General features: G+C 52.7%; 1 protein-coding gene across 4 annotated transcripts in view; it reads right to left on the bottom strand.

The window, feature by feature from the left end:
• The window catches only part of LOC128338483 (protein-arginine deiminase type-2-like), a 61,941-nt gene that overhangs the window by 8,677 nt on the left and 36,440 nt on the right, over positions 1–16,824 (bottom strand). For all 4 annotated transcript variants that reach the window (XM_053280987.1, XM_053280988.1, XM_053280989.1 and 1 more), the window contains 9 exons: positions 16,309–16,492; positions 15,066–15,138; positions 13,643–13,704; positions 11,134–11,251; positions 10,115–10,240; positions 7,177–7,355; positions 5,189–5,292; positions 4,462–4,573; positions 3,476–3,583 (listed from right to left, as the gene is read on the bottom strand). In XM_053280987.1, coding sequence (XP_053136962.1) covers positions 3,476–3,583; positions 4,462–4,573; positions 5,189–5,292; positions 7,177–7,355; positions 10,115–10,240; positions 11,134–11,251; positions 13,643–13,704; positions 15,066–15,138; positions 16,309–16,344 — 918 coding nt within the window. In that variant the 5' untranslated portion in view covers positions 16,345–16,492. The remainder of the gene's footprint in view (positions 1–3,475; positions 3,584–4,461; positions 4,574–5,188; positions 5,293–7,176; positions 7,356–10,114; positions 10,241–11,133; positions 11,252–13,642; positions 13,705–15,065; positions 15,139–16,308; positions 16,493–16,824) is intronic.

Below are 16,824 nucleotides of genomic sequence, written 5' to 3'. Positions count from 1 at the left end.
CGAGCCATTTCACGCAGGTCAATGCCCAGAGGAAGAAGGGACACAAACGCAGAGCAAGGAAGGTTAAAAACAGGCTGTGAGGAAGGCCGCAGGTCTGATTTAGAAAGGGATTTGGGTCGAGGGAGAATGCTGAAGAACAGGGCGGCAGCAAATTAGATTGTTTGAAGCCACTTGAAGAGGAGTAATCCCATCTCCACGATTAGGTTACTGGGAGGTATGGAGAAGGGCATCATGGAGAGGCCTTCCTTCTTGCCAGGGGATGCTTTGGGGATTGCGCCAACCAGCTTTAAGCAAGGGATGGATTCGCAGCAGATGACAGCTTGATGTCTTCATTTGGAGACGTCCGGGGGGAAGTGAACCCCTTTCCTTGGAAAAAACCTCTTTTCCTTAAAGACTGGGCAGGTCTGAAATGCTGTACGGCTGGAAGCTGCTAGACAAAAAGGCGGGGCGGGGGGGACGGACACTTGCCTAGATAACATTTCAACACCTCCCCAGAAGAATTTTGCCCCAAATAGACTTCAGGATGACTCGGGATATTCATGTCATTGGTTTAATCCTTAATCATTCTGTAATCCTGACCAAATGCCCAGTGAAGTTTCTGAGCTCTGTTTTTCTCATTGGAGCAGTTTCAAGCGGCCGGCACCCACTTCTTTGGTAAGAGGATACCTGGGGGGTGGCCTGCCTCCCGTCCCAAGCAGCCTCTCATCCTGTGAATTCATGGCATGAGGCCTGTAAAGTTTCACAGAACGGAGCTGGGGGTGGGGGTGACAAAGCAGCCCCCAAGCCAGGTGGTTAGTTACAACCTAACTGTTGTCTCGTTTTAGAAAGGGAGACGAAAGCACCCACACTGCAGCAAAAAGGCTGGAGTCCTCTTGTATGCCAGTGGAGCTAGAGAAATAAAACATGATCGTGGTTAATAAGGAGAATATAGGAGGGGGCCAGAGCTCTGCTGTAGAGCCCCTGCTTGGCACACAGAAGGTCCCAGGTTATGTATCTGGCAGCATCTGCAGGTAGGGCTGGGAAAGACCCCTGCCCGTCTCCTGTAGCCGTAAATGCTAACCATGCAAACTCAGAGTGCCTCTGCCAGTCAGAGTAGACAATACTGGGCTTTTCTCGTCTTCTTGACATCTGAGAATGGTGCTAAGAGTTCTTTTGTGGGCCGCCTCGAAAACCCCCCAAATTGCAGGGTGGGAGATGCATTCTAAAAACAAATCCCATTTCTTTCCCTGCCCCATTCAGCCAGGAAGAGGCATCTAGTGCGGAGCAAGGGCGGTGTCCAAGCAGGAGAAACAAGCAGCACACACGTGGGACACGACAACTTCCAGTGGGGGACGCTCTTGGCCACGTGCCTTTTGTGGCAGGTCCTTGGATCGCCACGGGCTGCCCAGTGATCTTGTTTATAGCACGCCTGGGAAGCACACTTGGCAAAAACCGGGACATCCTTGTACGTGCATGGAAGTCAACCATTTCTGGAGGGAGAGGAAAGCCGCCATAAAAATGATTTACAGAGCAACGAGGATGTGTTGGGTTAACACCTCAGCTTCTCCTTACTTCTCCTAAGGTTCAAGAGGCAATTCGCTCCAGGAGGTGTGAGAACGGCATCTTCGTTTAATATCGCTCCTTTGGTCCTCTCCCTGCTTCCCGGCACACACATGAAGATTAGTGCATGCGAGATTTGATGCCCGGCATGCCTCACACCAACGGGTCTGACTCAGTCTAAGGAAGCTTCCTATGGTCCAGTTTTTGTGCTGCTTTTGGGCTGAGGACTCTCACTCAGAAAACAGAAATCCCCTCGCTCAGTGCCCAAAGAGGTGCTGCAACGAAAACCGAAATCCAGTGCACAGCAAACGAAACGACAGGAGTGACATCCTTTTTGCTGGTCTCTGCTGGAATGTCTGTTCCACCACAAGAGCCCTCCGAGATGTCCGTGATTGCAGAGGGCAAGAGAGGAGAGGCTCTGGAATTTCTAGGAAACGGCCTAGAAGACACAGCTCGATCTGGCCCCAGAAGGTTCAGGTTCCCTCACAGGAAGGACTGTGGCTCTTCTGGCTTCTACCAAGCCCTCCTTTTCCAAGAAATTAATTCCCCCTCGTCTCGTTTCCCACTAAGTGGGCCCCCAAAGGCTTATGGGTGGGCACGCGCCTCACTAGCGGGGTGAAAAACGTTGGGCTAAAATGTCCCATCTGGAAAATGAGATTGGAAAAGATAGTGGGGGGGATTAGGGGAGGCTTTAAAGCAGAAGATTGGAATATAATATGTTTAGCCGCTCTGGAGTCTGAAATTGCTTTTCTAAATGTTACAGATTTTTCCCCCCAGAGGGGACAGACAGAAGCACCCGTCTAAAACACACACAACCAAAACCACAAATCCACACAAATCTATATTTGCAAAGAAAGGGCCGGAGTGACCAACCTGGTATTCCTATCCCGCATGACAAATCTGGGACGGCCTGTACTCATTCGAGGCATGATAAATGATAGATTTCACCACATTTAAAAGCGATTAACCTTCTGCGTACGGAAAGGGAGCCATGGTGGCTGCAATGCCAGCGCCGCCTGGCTCTCGGCTCCGGTTACCAGCAACGCCGCAGAAAGCCACGGGGTGCTGCCAACCAGCCGCAGGAGATGCCCAACGCAAACGCTCCCCCAAATTTTGGAGGCGCCGAGATCCCACCATTGGGAGGGATCCGTGCCATGAGCAACGTGGAGGGAGGGCTGCTGGGGGCTTCCCTTCACCCCAAACCCCTTCCCCAGCGCCTTCCCTGCAGAATTGGCAAGGTGTCTGTCTGTCCTTGGGTGACTTTGCCTGACGCAATCTGCTGGTGGGCGTTCTGCTGCGTGCCTGTGGGGCCTGTTCTAGGGACCCATTACAGCCGCTCCTGGGAACAGCTGCATCCCTGGACTGAGGACACCCAGGTAGCCCGTTCTGCTTCTGCTGCTGCCTGGGGGACATAGGAAGCTGCCATATACCGAGTCAGACCCTTGCTCCATCTAGCTCAGTATTGTCAGCATTGTCTCCAAGAGAGGGCTGAGAGAGACTCCTGCCTGCAACTTTGGAGAAGCCGCTGCCGGTCTGTGAAGACAATACTGAGCTAGATAGACCAAGGGTCTGACTCAGTATATGGCATCTGCCTATGTTCCTATGTCCTTAAAGTTCATCATCATCATCCCCAGATAGGGCTTGGAAAGACTCCTGCCTGAAAACCTTGGAGAGCTGCTGCCAGTCTGTGAAGACAATACTGAGCTGGATGGACCAAGGGTCCGACTCAGTATATGGCAGCTCCCTATGTTCTGGTTGCCCCAGAGCTCAGCGGCTCACTTTGGCCCCAACTCTGGACTCAGCCCTCTCCCAGCCAACAGGACAGGCTTGCTTTGGGGTGGGGAAAGAGGGCCAACTGGTAACCCGGACACAAGCACGCAAGAGGCAATGTGTACATCAGCCCTGCCTCCGGAGTGTGCACCAAGCCCGCTCCTACCAAAATCTCCTTGACAGCAAAATCCTGAAGGCCTCCGTTCCTCGGGGAGTCCAGGACCACCGGGAAGCCTTTGTGAGGAGCATGGATGTACCCAAACTCAATTTCATCCTGCCAAGAGAAGGAGGGAGAGCACAGTGATCTATTCAGACACAGTGGAGAGGTGTCCTCCTCTAGCAACGCAGGCGCTTTGGGTGCTAAAAGGACAGGGCTGGGCCAGGGACGACTCGGCCACCCCTGGGACAGCCACGGAGGTTGCTTGGCAGAGCTACGGTCCATGCAAGATGCACCCTTGGGCTGGTTTCGCAGAGACCAGGCTTGTTCTCACTAGGGAAGGAGGAGCCTCCGGTCCTCGTCCGAGAGTGGTGTGTGCTCCTGGTACTTGTCTTCAAGAGGGAAACGTAGTCAGAGGCGCCTGCCGTATCGGTGTGGCAAGCAGCCGTTGGGCCAGTGGGCTTTTCCTCTGGTTTCCCTGAATCCCTTCCTTTCAGCAGCTGGGTACAGCTTCTGGGTTGAGCAGGAAGCCCCCGGCTCACCCGCTGCACAGAAGGAGGTCCAGACCTTGTTTCCCCCTTGCAAACCATCAAAGATTGGGGGCACGCACAGCTCCCAAACAGCCATAGCGTGAACTAGCCTACTCCGTCTCCCAGGGAACCCTGGGAGTTGTAGTTCTGCGGGGTGGGGTGGGGGGCCATGAGATTAGCAGCATTCTGGTGGCCTGACCAAACCACAACCCCCAGGCTTCTTCTTTGGGGTGGGGAGCAAAAGGCAAGGCAGCAAAAGGGGCAGAGAACTGAGAGGAGGCGGCAGTGCAGATCAGAGCCATGGTTCAGGACTGCTCTGGCGGGCAGTAGCTATCCACAGCTGCTCCCAGCTCCGATGCCCAGAGATGCTTGAACCAGGACTGAACCAGGCACCTTCTGCCATTGAGTGTTGGGCCCTCCCACTGCCTGCCCGCCCACCCACCTGTGCCCTCAGCATCGGCTCACCTGCATCCACCGGTCTCCGCGGTTCATGTACCGCGAGCAAACTTTCATCTGGCAGCCGGCTTTGCTCACCAAGCTCTTGATCTCCTTGACGAAGAGATGGTTATCCTTCACGCTGACCGAGGAGGGTAGAAAGGAATGGTGTTAGCTAAGGGACCAGCAAGGGACCATCCCAACAGTCAGAAGAGGGATCCATGGAGCCCTTAGCCCCACTCATGGGCTGCTCAGGTAGGGGAAAGGACCTTCTTCGGGGGCTTATTCCCCCCACTGCCCCAGCACTTCACCCTCTATTGCTTCCGCTGTACTGCTTCATAGACTGTAGGTTCATTGGGACAGGGACCTGTCCTCCCACACCTTGCATCTTGCACATGGATGGCACTAGACAGTATTGTTTTCATCATATAGCAAACACTTCTGCAACTAACCAGGGTTCTCCTGAGTCTCCAGGTTGGAGTTGGTGTTTTCCTCCCAGAAAAGGAATTCTCCCCTCTCCAAACAGTTTGTAAACTGAACCCTGAAATTCAGCTCACTGAATTCTTTCACAATTCAATGTTGGGGGGGGGGGGAATCTTCGGTATTGCACAGTTTTGCCCTTCAAGGGCCAAACAATACAATACTCAAGATTCTTTCCAAGAAACATTGAGTTTTGAATTCTGAAAGTTAACTGAATTTCTCCATGAAGCTGCCTCCGCCCACAACCCCCCGCCCCGCCCCCCAGCTCTGTCTCTACCTGCACACAAAAACATTGACAGGTGGCAAGGTGTTAGGCGTCATGATCCACGGAGCAACCCGGAAGACGACACTGTCTGTGAAGATCGGGGTCTGTGGAATACCCTTTTGGGGGAAACAAAATTGCATGCAATTAATTAAAAGGAAAAGACAGGAAGTGTGCGAGCGAGTGACATGAAAACATCACCGATGTTATGTCCAACGCTCATACATGACAAATTTACAGTGTCCACATGTGCAGTGATTCATGTGTTATGCTGAATGCAGATACAGAAGTACATTTCCAGTGACTGTTGCTGGGGTCTACCTTATGTTTCTTTTAGATTGTGAGCCCTTTGGGGACAGGGACCCATCTTATTAATTAATTAATTAATTCTCTGTGTAAACTGCCCTGAGCCATTTTTGGAAGGGCGGTATAGAAATCGAATAAATAATAATAATAATAATTTCCTGTCTGTACCATGCAACTGAGGGACCTGCATCCAGGTTCACTTTTCAAATGAACACAGTACAGTCGTTCACACAAACACATTTACGAGCGTACAGACAGCTGCACACTTGTACAGCATCATATCTGAATCGGGTAATATTCTCTCCCAGCCTAATTCGGGAGGCAGTTTTTCAATGGATCGACACAGTTTTCATCAATAGACTGGCTAAACCGCACAGCCTACGTGGAGAATTCAGAGAACATCCCGGCCGCCCAGAGAAACAGTCAGCAACAGAACGTTGACCAACGGTGCAGCTTCTACGAGGGAAGCGAAAGGTCAGTGCGGGTAAGGGAAGCAGCCCAGGGAGGCCGAGGAGGCAGAGGGCAGGGTGCATTTCAGTTCGAAACACACAGCCAAATTAGTAGATTGCTAATAGGAGTTGTATTTTTATGCAGCAAGGTGGCCGGGCCTCTGGAGCCATGCACGGCATTTCAGTAGCGGGGAAAGAGAACCCGAGAAGGCCGCCCGGCTTAATTTAAATTGGCCTCCTTTCTGCAGCCTCATTTATATTGCACTAAAACGAGCGAGGGAGAGGGCTCCCGCCCCAGAGGGCCTTTTGCCGCTGAGGAGCAAACAAAGCGAGGGGACCTGCAGGAAAGCGGCACCTGTCAGCTGAAAACTGGCACATTTGAGGTGCGAAGTGAAGCGCCAAGCCGCCACCGTCAGCAGCTCCTTCTGGGGTTACATGGTCACACGGGTTGCCAGAGGAAGGGAGAGGGGACAGCAGGCACCAGGAAAGGTGGAAGCGGAAGGAGCCGAGAGCCGGGAGAACGTGCGGGGCAAAGCTGGGAGGGCTGCCTCGCTGCCGTTTCAGCCCTTTCTACAGCAGCCATTTTGGAGGCGACCGCACATGCACCTTGGTCATTAGTGTGGCTGGGACCTGCTGCTGAACACAGTGTTAAGTTTACTTAAAAACAAAAAACAAAAAAACACAACCATCTAGAACTCCCGAACCAGCCCCGAGTCGGCCTGGGGGGTTCGGTTCGACCTCGAGCCAGACCAGTTCAATGTTGAACCGGTTCGAGGCTGAGCCAGTTTGCACATCCCTAGGAGCTGGCTGATCAACTGTGAGCCCTGAGCCCCATGGAGAAATGTACTACCCAACATTTATACCCAGCATTTCAATGAGGGAGGAAGAGCCATCTCCCCCAGCTCCTCCCTCGCCAATGATCACTCCCGCCCCCTGACTCCTATCTAGTTGTTTGCTCACACACGATCAAAAATCAGGAGCGTGTACAGCTACCAGAGCTGGGTAGGACGCTTATTCTGCCCTCTGACAGACCACAAGTCTGTCTAACGACGTCCTCCTAGTTTTGCGCCATCAGGTGGGCCAATCTCTCCAGCCATGGTTGGACTACAACTCCCATCAAATTGCAGCTGGGGTCGATGGGAGCTGTAGTCCTGCAAAAGCTGGAGAGTCTGACCACCCTTGTCTCCGCACTCTGTGGCTAAGCAAGCATGCTCTCCTGGCTGCACTCTCCTCCGTTTGCTGACGAACCTCAGCCAAGGCCTCCAGAAGGCTGACATGGACCGTCACGAGCCCGCTGAAGCTGTCATCTGGGAAGCGCAGCCCCTCCACGAAGAACTCCAGCTCTGCAGAGCCCCCCGTATACTTCACGACGTGGTAGAGCTTTCTTCGGCCCAGGACGTGGATGTAACGCTGGCCAAAGAAGGGATCTGGGGACGGGAGGAGGAGAGCAAATTCAAAATGGCGCACTCCACCCCCAATATACGGAAGTGGGCTACCACTAGGCAGAGCGTTGGTCTTCAAAGGCCTTTCTCTGGGGGCTCCCATCTGTGGGGCAAGGTCAGGGGCAAGGCCATTCATGCCTGCACCTGCAAGACCAGCTCTCTTCCCTGGCTTGTTGGCTGCCAGATTTCTGAAGCACAGGGGTTTGCTTCAGAGGAGGGGCCATGAAATTCAGGGCAGCCCGCTTATGCAATCCCAAACAGATTGTGAGGAGCTCCAAAAGGATCTCTCCAAACTGCGGGAGTGAGCGACAAAATGCGGTCCAATGTTTGCAAGTGTAAGGTGATGCACATTGCGGGGGGAAACCCCAGCTTCAAATATACACTGATGGGATCTGAGCTGTCGGTGACTGACCAGGAGAGGGATCTCGGGGTCATGGTGGACAGCTCGGTGAAAGGGTCGACTCAATGTGCAGCAGCTGTGAAAAAGGCCAATTCCATGCTAGGGATCAGTAGGAAGGGGATTGAAAATAAAACGGCTAATACTATAATGCCCTTATACAAAATGATGGTGCGACCACACCTGGAGTACTGCGTTCAGTTCTGGTCACCACATCTTAAAAAGGACATTGTAGAACTGGTAAAAGTGCAGAACATAAGAACAGCCCTGCTGGATCAGGCCCAAGGAGGCCCATCTAGTCCAGCATCCTGTTTCACACAGTGGCCCACCAGATGCTGCTGGAAGCCTACAGGCAGGAGTTGAAAGGGGTATGCCCTCCCTCCTGCTGTTGCTCCCCGGCAACTGGGATTCAGAGGCATCCTGCCTTTGAGGCTGGAGGTGGCCTGTAGCCCTCCGACTAGTAGCCGTTGATAGACTTCTCCTCCATGAAGTTACCTAAACCCCTCTTAAAGCCATCCAGGTTGTTGGCTGTCATCAGATCTTGTGGCAGAGAACTCCACAAGTTGATTATGTGTTGTGTGAAAAAGTACTTCCATTTGTTGGTCCTAAATTTCTTGGCAACAAATTTCACAGGATGACCCCTGATTCTAGCGTTATGTGAGAGGCAGAGAGAAATCTCTCTCTATCCACTTTCTCCACACCATGCATGATTTTATAGACCTCTATCATGTCTCCCCGCAGTCGTCTTTTTTTATAAACTAAAAAGGCCCAGATGTTGTATCCTTGCCTCGTAAGGAAGGTACCCTAGGACCTTCCTGATCATCTTGGTTGCCCTCTTCTTATGTTAACCCCCTTCTGACACCACAGCAGGGACTGCCTGTTTCTCCCAGCTGGCCTTTCCAGGGGCTGGAGGCCTTCCGTTAAGGTCCCTTTACAGCCACGGTCCCGTTCACGAGCTCACATCCCCCAGCGCCCTGCCAAGCACTCCGGGGTGATCCCTTTGGCCTGCCCTCCCTCCTGACAATACTGAAAGTCTAACGTCACCACCACTGAATGTGGTTTTATAAGCTGCAGCAAAGAGCAAGGACAGGAGCATGAAAGGAGGCTGAGACGTCTCCAGGGGATTAGGGAGGCCAAACAGAGAGATGGTGTCATGGCTGTAGCCCCCTCAGGCGCCGAAGCCCTCTTGCAACGCAGCCTCTGTTGCAGCTGCAGATGATGGGAGTTGTAGTCCAACAGTTGGACAGCCTCAGGTTGTTGGAGATGGAGTTCCAGTACATCGACCCTTTGCACCGACTATCCAAATGACTACTGGGAGTATTGGGAGTAGAGGTAGCTAGTGAGGGTCTCCCTACCTGTCCCTGCTTTACCTCTATGACCCCTGCCTTGACTCCTCAGGTAATTCCTGTGGGGAGTCAGAATCCCTTCCTTTCCACTTGGAGAGTAGATGGAAGCATCTCTCTCCCCCCACCCCATCTATCCATTATGTAGCTCTTAGACAAGGATAGGACTTTGCTACCCAGAATGTAAGGAAAAGGTAAAGTGTGCCGTCGAGTCGGTGTTGACTCCCCGTGACCCCAGAGCCCTGTGGTTGTCTTTGGTAGAATACAGGAGGGGGTTACCATTAGGGATGTGCGAATCGAATTGGGTACAAAATGATTTGTACCCAAATGCATTTGTTTTGGGTGATTTGTAGACAAAAACAAATTGGGGGTGATTCGATTCGGGTACAAATCGAATCAGAAAAATTGATTCGTGCACATCCCTATTTACCATTGCTATCTCCCATGCAGTATGAGATGATGCCTTTCAGAATCTTCCTATATTGCTGCTGCCCGACAGAGGTGATCCCCATAGTCTGGGGAACAGACCAGCGGGGATTCGAACCGGCAACCTCATGCTTGCTAGTCAAGTCAATAAACCTCTTTTGTTTAGATTGTATTACAATCTCCATGGGTGTTCTTTAGATGACTGTAGCAACGAAGACTCTGCCTTCTGCTCTGTAACTGGAGTAGCTTCCTTTGTAGGCACTTTGAAAGATAATCACCATCTCTAACACAGGTCGGCCTCATCTCGGTCAGCCCAAGGTCACCCAACAAGATTCATGGCTGAGGGAGGATTTGCACCCAGGTCTCCTGGTCTGTTTTAGCCACCACCATATTGTCCGTCACTAAAATCGGCACAATATGTGATGCTCGGCCTTGGTTCAAGATGGGCTCACAGCAAAACACCAAAACTCAAAGAGAAGAACAAAACGGAGGCGGAGAGTGTGAAAGAAGCTTGTGGTGGTCAAGAGGCGAGAAATACCACGACGCACCGACAGGGAAAGAGAGGAAAGCCCACTTACTCTGCAAGTAAAAGACTCCTATTTTGTCAGAGTCGGACATAGGAATGTAGAGAACCATCTCGTACCCAGGAGGCAGCCTGTCGGGGCCCCGCGTTCTCAAGACCATGCGGGACATGTCCTCCAGATCTGTGGAAATGAATGCCCAGGAAATGGAAGGAAAGAAGCCAGAGAAAAACGTCAGGAATGGACCCAGACCGGCATCTACACATGCACCTGGCACAACCACAGCTCTGGACTGTTAAACCCAAGGGTGCACAACTTCAGCCGTCCAGGTATTGTTGGGCTACAACTCCCATCATCTCCAGAGACTGGGAAAGGAGGGATGATGGGAGTTGTAGTCCAGCAATAGCTGGAGGGCTGAAGTTGTGCACCCTTGGTTGGACCAAGTCTGGGGAACGATGTGTTGACCCACTTCCTCTCATCCTTTCTCAAAGAAGTCTGGCTTCTAGGACCTCGCCTTCTTTCCAAGAAGCCAATCTTCTTCTTGAACGGGAGGGTCCAAAGCTGAGCATGCAGAATTCCAGATAAGGCCTCCCCAAAGGCAGCATTTAAAATGGTTAAGTACCCAGGAAAGGGCCAAGGCCAGAAGTTCAGCTCATATGCACGCTAGGCCACCGGGCAATATTGAACGGGGTCCTCCTGATAGCACTAACATGCATGCAGCTGAATTTAAAATGGAGGCTGTAATCACGCCACTCGGCATTTATTACAGCAGCAGGCCAGCACCTGGCGCGAAGGACTGAAACATTTATTAGAATCCAAGCGCGGTCTTCCTCGGCGCCTGCCAGGACATCACTCAGAACTGCCGACAACCCAGACGGAAAGGGAAACTAAATTAAAGAACCACTTTGCCCCAAGGGGCCATGTCAAACCAACGATACAATTCAGTCAAGGAACATCATTACATTCACAATGGCCCACGATATAGGAGGAGGCTTCTCTAGTCTGTCTGGAAAGGACTTTCCTACCCACTGGGCTCTCTGAATTCACGGCTTGTCCGGAGCAGGGGCCCTGCGTACCTTCCTTGCAGTAAACTTTCTCATCCTGGCAGTCCTCGGCAATGCTGAAGAAGCTCTCCTTATCGCAGTTGACCAGCAGGATGGCACCCTGTCCGTCTGGACCCCACGTCCATGTGCCCTGAAATTGCAACATTGGGGTTTAACATGCCGGGCCAGGGGCCTGTCTTTTACGTACTGACCATCTGTGGAAACCCTGGCCGACACCCAACTGTGTCTGCGCCATGCTCAGCGTTGTTTAGCACCCAGGTCTGGCTCGGTGGCACAGGCAGCCCCAGGGGTTAACAGTGGCAGCAAGTGTGTGTCCGTGTGTGTGTGTGTTCCAAATCATGCAGCAGTGAAAGAAACAGGATGTTCCTGGACATCTGGTGGGCCACTGTGTGAAACAGGACGCTGGACTAGGTGGGCCTCCTTGGGCCTGATCCAGCAGGGCTGTTCTCATGTCCCAAAAACAATCCTCTCGTTCCCTCTCTCCGCACCACACACACACTTTCATAAACATCTGTAGTGACCCTGGTTAGTTTTCTCCAAGATGTCCACCGAAGAGCACTTAGATTCTCGAGTCTCAAGGGGTTATTAAGGACTCCTTGCTCCCTGGAGGTCTGCCTTAGCAGTCTCTTCAGCTCTGTGTGCCCCCAGTTGTGGGGCTGGCGGGTTCCCAGAAAGGTTTGGCTGGGTTGCTTGCTAGTTCGAGGAGCCCAGATTCTAAACAGCGGCCTGGGCCTTTGGTGCTGAAACGCTGCCTGTGAGGAACACTCCCCCTTGGGGCTCTGGAGCTCAGAGGATCCTGCGTTGGCCATTACAAGTCTCTGCCCATGGGGGCTGGCAGCCAGGGGATCAGCGGGCCAGCAGGGGATCCAGGAGGAATGCTGGGAGGAGAGGCTTCAGCGCCAAAGTATGTATGGGGGCCGAAAGGCGGCCGGCATCCCTTTCGTACACAGTGTCCCAGCCTTTTACAAGGAGGGGATTTTTTCCGCCAATTTAAATACCTTGCAGGCTCCAAGAGCTAACCCGAGTTGACTTTGCCTCTCCCCCTCACCATGATGGGCTGAGAGGAAAGTTATCCTTGCACAGCGGCCTCGGGCATGGGGGCACATCTGCGGGCACTTCAGGACTCCTAACCCTGCATCTTTTCTTCCAGGAATTGGAGCGCATACATTTTAAAAAGTGACCCCCACACACAGACACACACACTACTCTCCATGGCACTGTCTGTCTCTCTCTCTCTTGCCCCTGCAAATCTGGTCCATGTGCACGTGCTAGAGATCACAAATAAACCATGTGTGCATGTGGGCGGCTGGAGATGGTGAAACCCAGCCCAGCAAACAGGATTGGTGGGTGGGAAGCGGCTTGAGGGGCTGAAAGGGATGGCCCATCTGTCACCCCCACCTGCCTTGGGAGAGGGAAGGACAGCCAGGTCACCGGCAGGATCATGTCCACTGGCTCCAACTCAAGGACACGGACACAACAGCCAGAAAAGCTTAAGTGCAACCCACGGAAAATCGCTTCGCGCTTCACAGAAAGGCTGTCAGCTGCACTTGTGGGGCATGGAGACGCCTGTGAACTATGTGGCTTCTGGATCACTTCCCAAGCGTGGGACATGCTTGAGCATTCTCACCTACACAGGGACATAGGAAGCTGCCATATACTGAGTCAGACCCTTGGTCCATCTAGCTCAGTACTGTCTACCCAGACTGGCAGCAGCATCTCCAAGGCTGCAGACAGGAGTCTCTCTCAGCCCTGTCTTGGAGATGCTGCCAGGGAGGGAGCCTTCTGCATGCAAGCAGGCAGGTGCTCTTCCCAGAGTGGCCCCAGCCCCGAAGGGGAATATCTTTCCGCGTTCACATGTAGTATCCCATTCCAATGCAAACCAGAGCAGACCCTGCTTAGCAAAGGGGGCCATTCATGCTTGCGACCATTAGACCAGCTCCCCTCCCTCTACCTACCTACTGCCCTTTAAAGCAGGGCTGCTCAACTTCGGCCTGCCTGCAAATGTTGGCCTACAACTCCCACAATCTCTGGCTATTGGCTAGTGTGGCTGGGGATTATGGGACTTGTAGTCCAAAAACAGCTGGGGGGGGGGCTAAGTTGAGCAGGCCTGCTTTAAAGCACGGGCCAGATCTAAGGGGCTTCCTTGGGATCATCCAGGGAACCCAGCTTCAGACTGAGCAAAGGGGCACCTTTTAAAGTGCTGACTATTATATTCAGCGGGGGGAACAACTGGCCCTATCCAGCCCCAGCACAGCACTGGTGTTCCTGCTCACAGGGATTCCCAGAGGTTGTGGACGACAATTCTCAGAATCCCCAAGCAAAAGCCATCACAGCTGGGGGTTCTGGGAGTTGTTTATTATTAGTCTATGTAAACTGTTTTGAGAACTGTTGAAAAGCTTTACACAAATATTTGTTGTGTTCAGCAAGGATTCAAACCTGGGCCTCCGGGTTCCCATCCAACCACCCTGGTCTTTCTTCTAGCTCTTACTGCAGCTTAGCCCATTCTGCATGCAAGGATTACCTTCCTTGGGTTGTTCTTCTCCACCACCCCGTCACGGTCTGCATCGACGTCCAGTGAAATTGCTAGAAAGACAAGGAGAGGCGATGAATGTTTCATGGCACACCAGCAAGATTTCCGGTCTGGTCCTTTAAACCCCTTCCTAAAAGCCAACTGTTCCATGAAGACATGGGCACAGGGATTCTCAAGCTTGGGTGCCCAGATGTGATAGGACTAAAACTCTTACCATCTCTAGTCGCATTGGCTGAAGGCCACTCAGCAGGAAGCCCTGCTCTACCACAATGTAATCAACCTTGAGTTCATGCCCTTGGGGGCGGGGGGAACAAACGACATATTCTCTTCTCTTGTTTGATTAATTGATTAAGTGCCATCCAGTCGGTATGGACTCTTAGCGATCCCATAGAAAGATTCTCTCCAGGGTGATCTGTCTTCCGCTTGGCCTTGAAGGTCTCTCAGTGGTGCATTCATCGCTGTCGTCATCGAGTCCATCCACCTTGCTGCTGGCCGTCCTCTTCTTCTCTTGCCTTCCACTTTCCCCAGCATTATGGACTTCTCAAGGGAGCTGGGTCTTCACTTAATGTGTCCCAAGTATGATAGTTTGAGCCTGGTCATTTGTGCCTCGAGTGAGAATCCTGGACTGATTTGTTCTAGGATCCATTGGTTTGTTTTCCTGGCTGTCCATGGTCTCCTCAAAAGTCTTCTCCAGCACCCAAGTTCAAGAGCATCAATACTTTTTCTATCCGGCTACTTCAAAGTCCAGCTTTTGCATCCATTGAGTGTCACCTCTGCCTCAATTTCCTTCCCGTCCCTCAGCCCTCTCCCTTTGAATTTTAGATTCTATGCCCCAAGAGGCAGGGTCATCTCCTCTTGTCTTTGGAAAAGCACTCTGCATATTGATATGCACTCTAAACAAACAAGCAAATGAATGAATGAGAAACTGGCAGGGGTGTGTTTTGGTTTAGCATTTTCCTTCTTTCCCATTCTGTGCTCCTGGGACAGTTTTCCTTGCCTTTTCCTCTCCTTGAAAGGAGAGCATGCTTGAGCTTGATTATAAAAAAGAGGGCTATTTTGCGTAGTTAGCAACACCCCGTTGCAGAGTTCCTTTGCATAAACTCTGCTAGGGAAAGCGCGGGGGAAGGCAGCCGCTTGCTCTTCAGCCCAGGGCACCCTTGTGACTTTAAAACGCTTCATCTAAAGATGACGGGCCGGCAGGCTTCAGTTCTGCGTTGGCTGCCAAATCTCTGCTTTTGTTGCCTGCAGCATCAAGAGGCTGCTCTCATCACCTCCCAAAGCTGGAAAGCTCCCAGATCTTGCCTGATTCTTTTTAAGTAGCCGTAAGAATTGGCAACATAAAACCAAGATAAACCGGATTATGGGCTCTCCCATTTTAGGAAAAGCCAGGGAGGAGGGACCCCAACGTACTTACCAACGCCAGTCAGGAAAATACCAGCTTGGTCTATGGGGTGGCCACCGTTCTCTCCGTAGTAGCCCACAGTTACCTGGAGCGGGGGCAGAGAAATGCCAAGGTGGGTGAAAGTGAAGAAGCCAAGAGAAGCATAAATGGGCAAAGAAGCACCTTTCAAAGGGGTGATTCTCTTTATACTGAGCAGGGGGAGAGCAACCGGCCCTATCCAACCCAAGCACAGCATCCCTCCAGTGGCTGCGGCCTCCCTCGGGTTTCATTTTTAGACTGTGAGCCCTTTGGGGACAGGGAGCCAACTTCTGATTATTATTCCTTTTCTGTGTACACCGCTTTGAGAGGAGCCAGTGTGGTGTAGTAGTTAAGAGTGTTGGACTAGGACCGGGGAGACCTGAGTTCAAATCCCTGTTCAGCCATGAAACTCACTGAGTGCCTCTGGCCCAGTCACTTCTCCAGGAGTGATGCCTTATAGGAAGCTGCCATATACTGAGTCAGACCCTTGGTCCATCTAGCTCGGCATTGTCTACACAGACTGGCAGCAACTTCTCCAAAGTTGCAGGCAGGGGTCTCTCTCAGCCCTGACTTGGAGATGCCAGGGAGGGAATCTGGGACCTTCTGCATGCAAGCCTGCAGATGCTCTTCCCAGAGCAGCCCCATCCCCTCAGGGGAATAGCTTACAGGGCTCACACATGGAGTCTCCCATTCAAATGCAAACCATGGTGGACCCTGCTTAGCAAAGGGGACCATTCATGCTCTCCTCCCCTTCTCTCTCAGCCTAACCTACCTCACAGGCTTGTTGTGAGGAGAAACAGAACCATGCACACTGCTCTGGGCTCTTTGCAAGAAGAGTGTGCTATAAAGGGAGTCAATGGACTTGTTTTGGGTTGAAAAGCGGTATATACAGAATAGTTACGGAAGGGGAAAGGGGACCAGGGATGGGGCAGCTGCAATTTCAGGAATGCTCTGCGCTGACCTCTGACCAATTTGGGGATTTCCCCCATCTAACTCAGCTTTAAATGGTGGGAAGACCCCAGAGGCCTGGGTGCTTTGGGGTGGTGCTTGCATAAGAAGCCCTGCTGGATGAGGCCCACGGAAGCCCGCCTCGTCCAGCCTCCCGTGTCCCCCAGTGGCCCACCAGATGCCCCTGAGAAGCCCGCAGGCAAGAGGCAAGGGCAGGCCCTCTCTCCTCCTGCTGCGCGCCCCCCCTGCGGTGTGGTGCCAGGTGGGCTCCTCCCTCCCCGCCGCTCACTTTGTTGTCGTTGGCTTCGGTGCTGGGCTGGGTCATTCGGATCTGCAGGATCGTCCTGGGGTCCAGCGGGTACTGCTTCCCGCCATTCCCTGGCGCCGGCTCCGACTGGCCGCTGCTAACGATGTCGACCTCGACCCCGTCCGAGTGCTTCACGCTGAACGTGACCGCCTCGGCCGGTGCTGCTCTGTAAAAGGCAAGGGAAGAGGATGACGGCCTGTGAGGAGAAGACGGCCTGCCTGAGGGAAAGGGGGGGGGGCCCTCTGATTACAGCTCCTGGCTGCCGCTCACTGGGGACTCAGCAGCAACCCCCAACCTGCAAGTGCCTGGTCGGGACTCCCAAGGAAGAGGGTCTCTGCCTCGGGGGGTTTACAATCTACACTAGTGTGCATGTGCGTGAGGATTTAAGCCTGTGGCTCAGTTGTAGTGTTGACCCAGAACGGACAACACTCCCCCCCACCACCACCCGTGATTTAGGACACCAAAACCAAATACACGAAGGCCAATGGCACAAAACAG

This window comes from Hemicordylus capensis, chromosome 16, assembly GCF_027244095.1.
Source record: "Hemicordylus capensis ecotype Gifberg chromosome 16, rHemCap1.1.pri, whole genome shotgun sequence".
Lineage (NCBI taxonomy): Eukaryota > Metazoa > Chordata > Lepidosauria > Squamata > Cordylidae > Hemicordylus > Hemicordylus capensis.
This window is presented reverse-complemented; position numbering and strand designations above follow the sequence as displayed.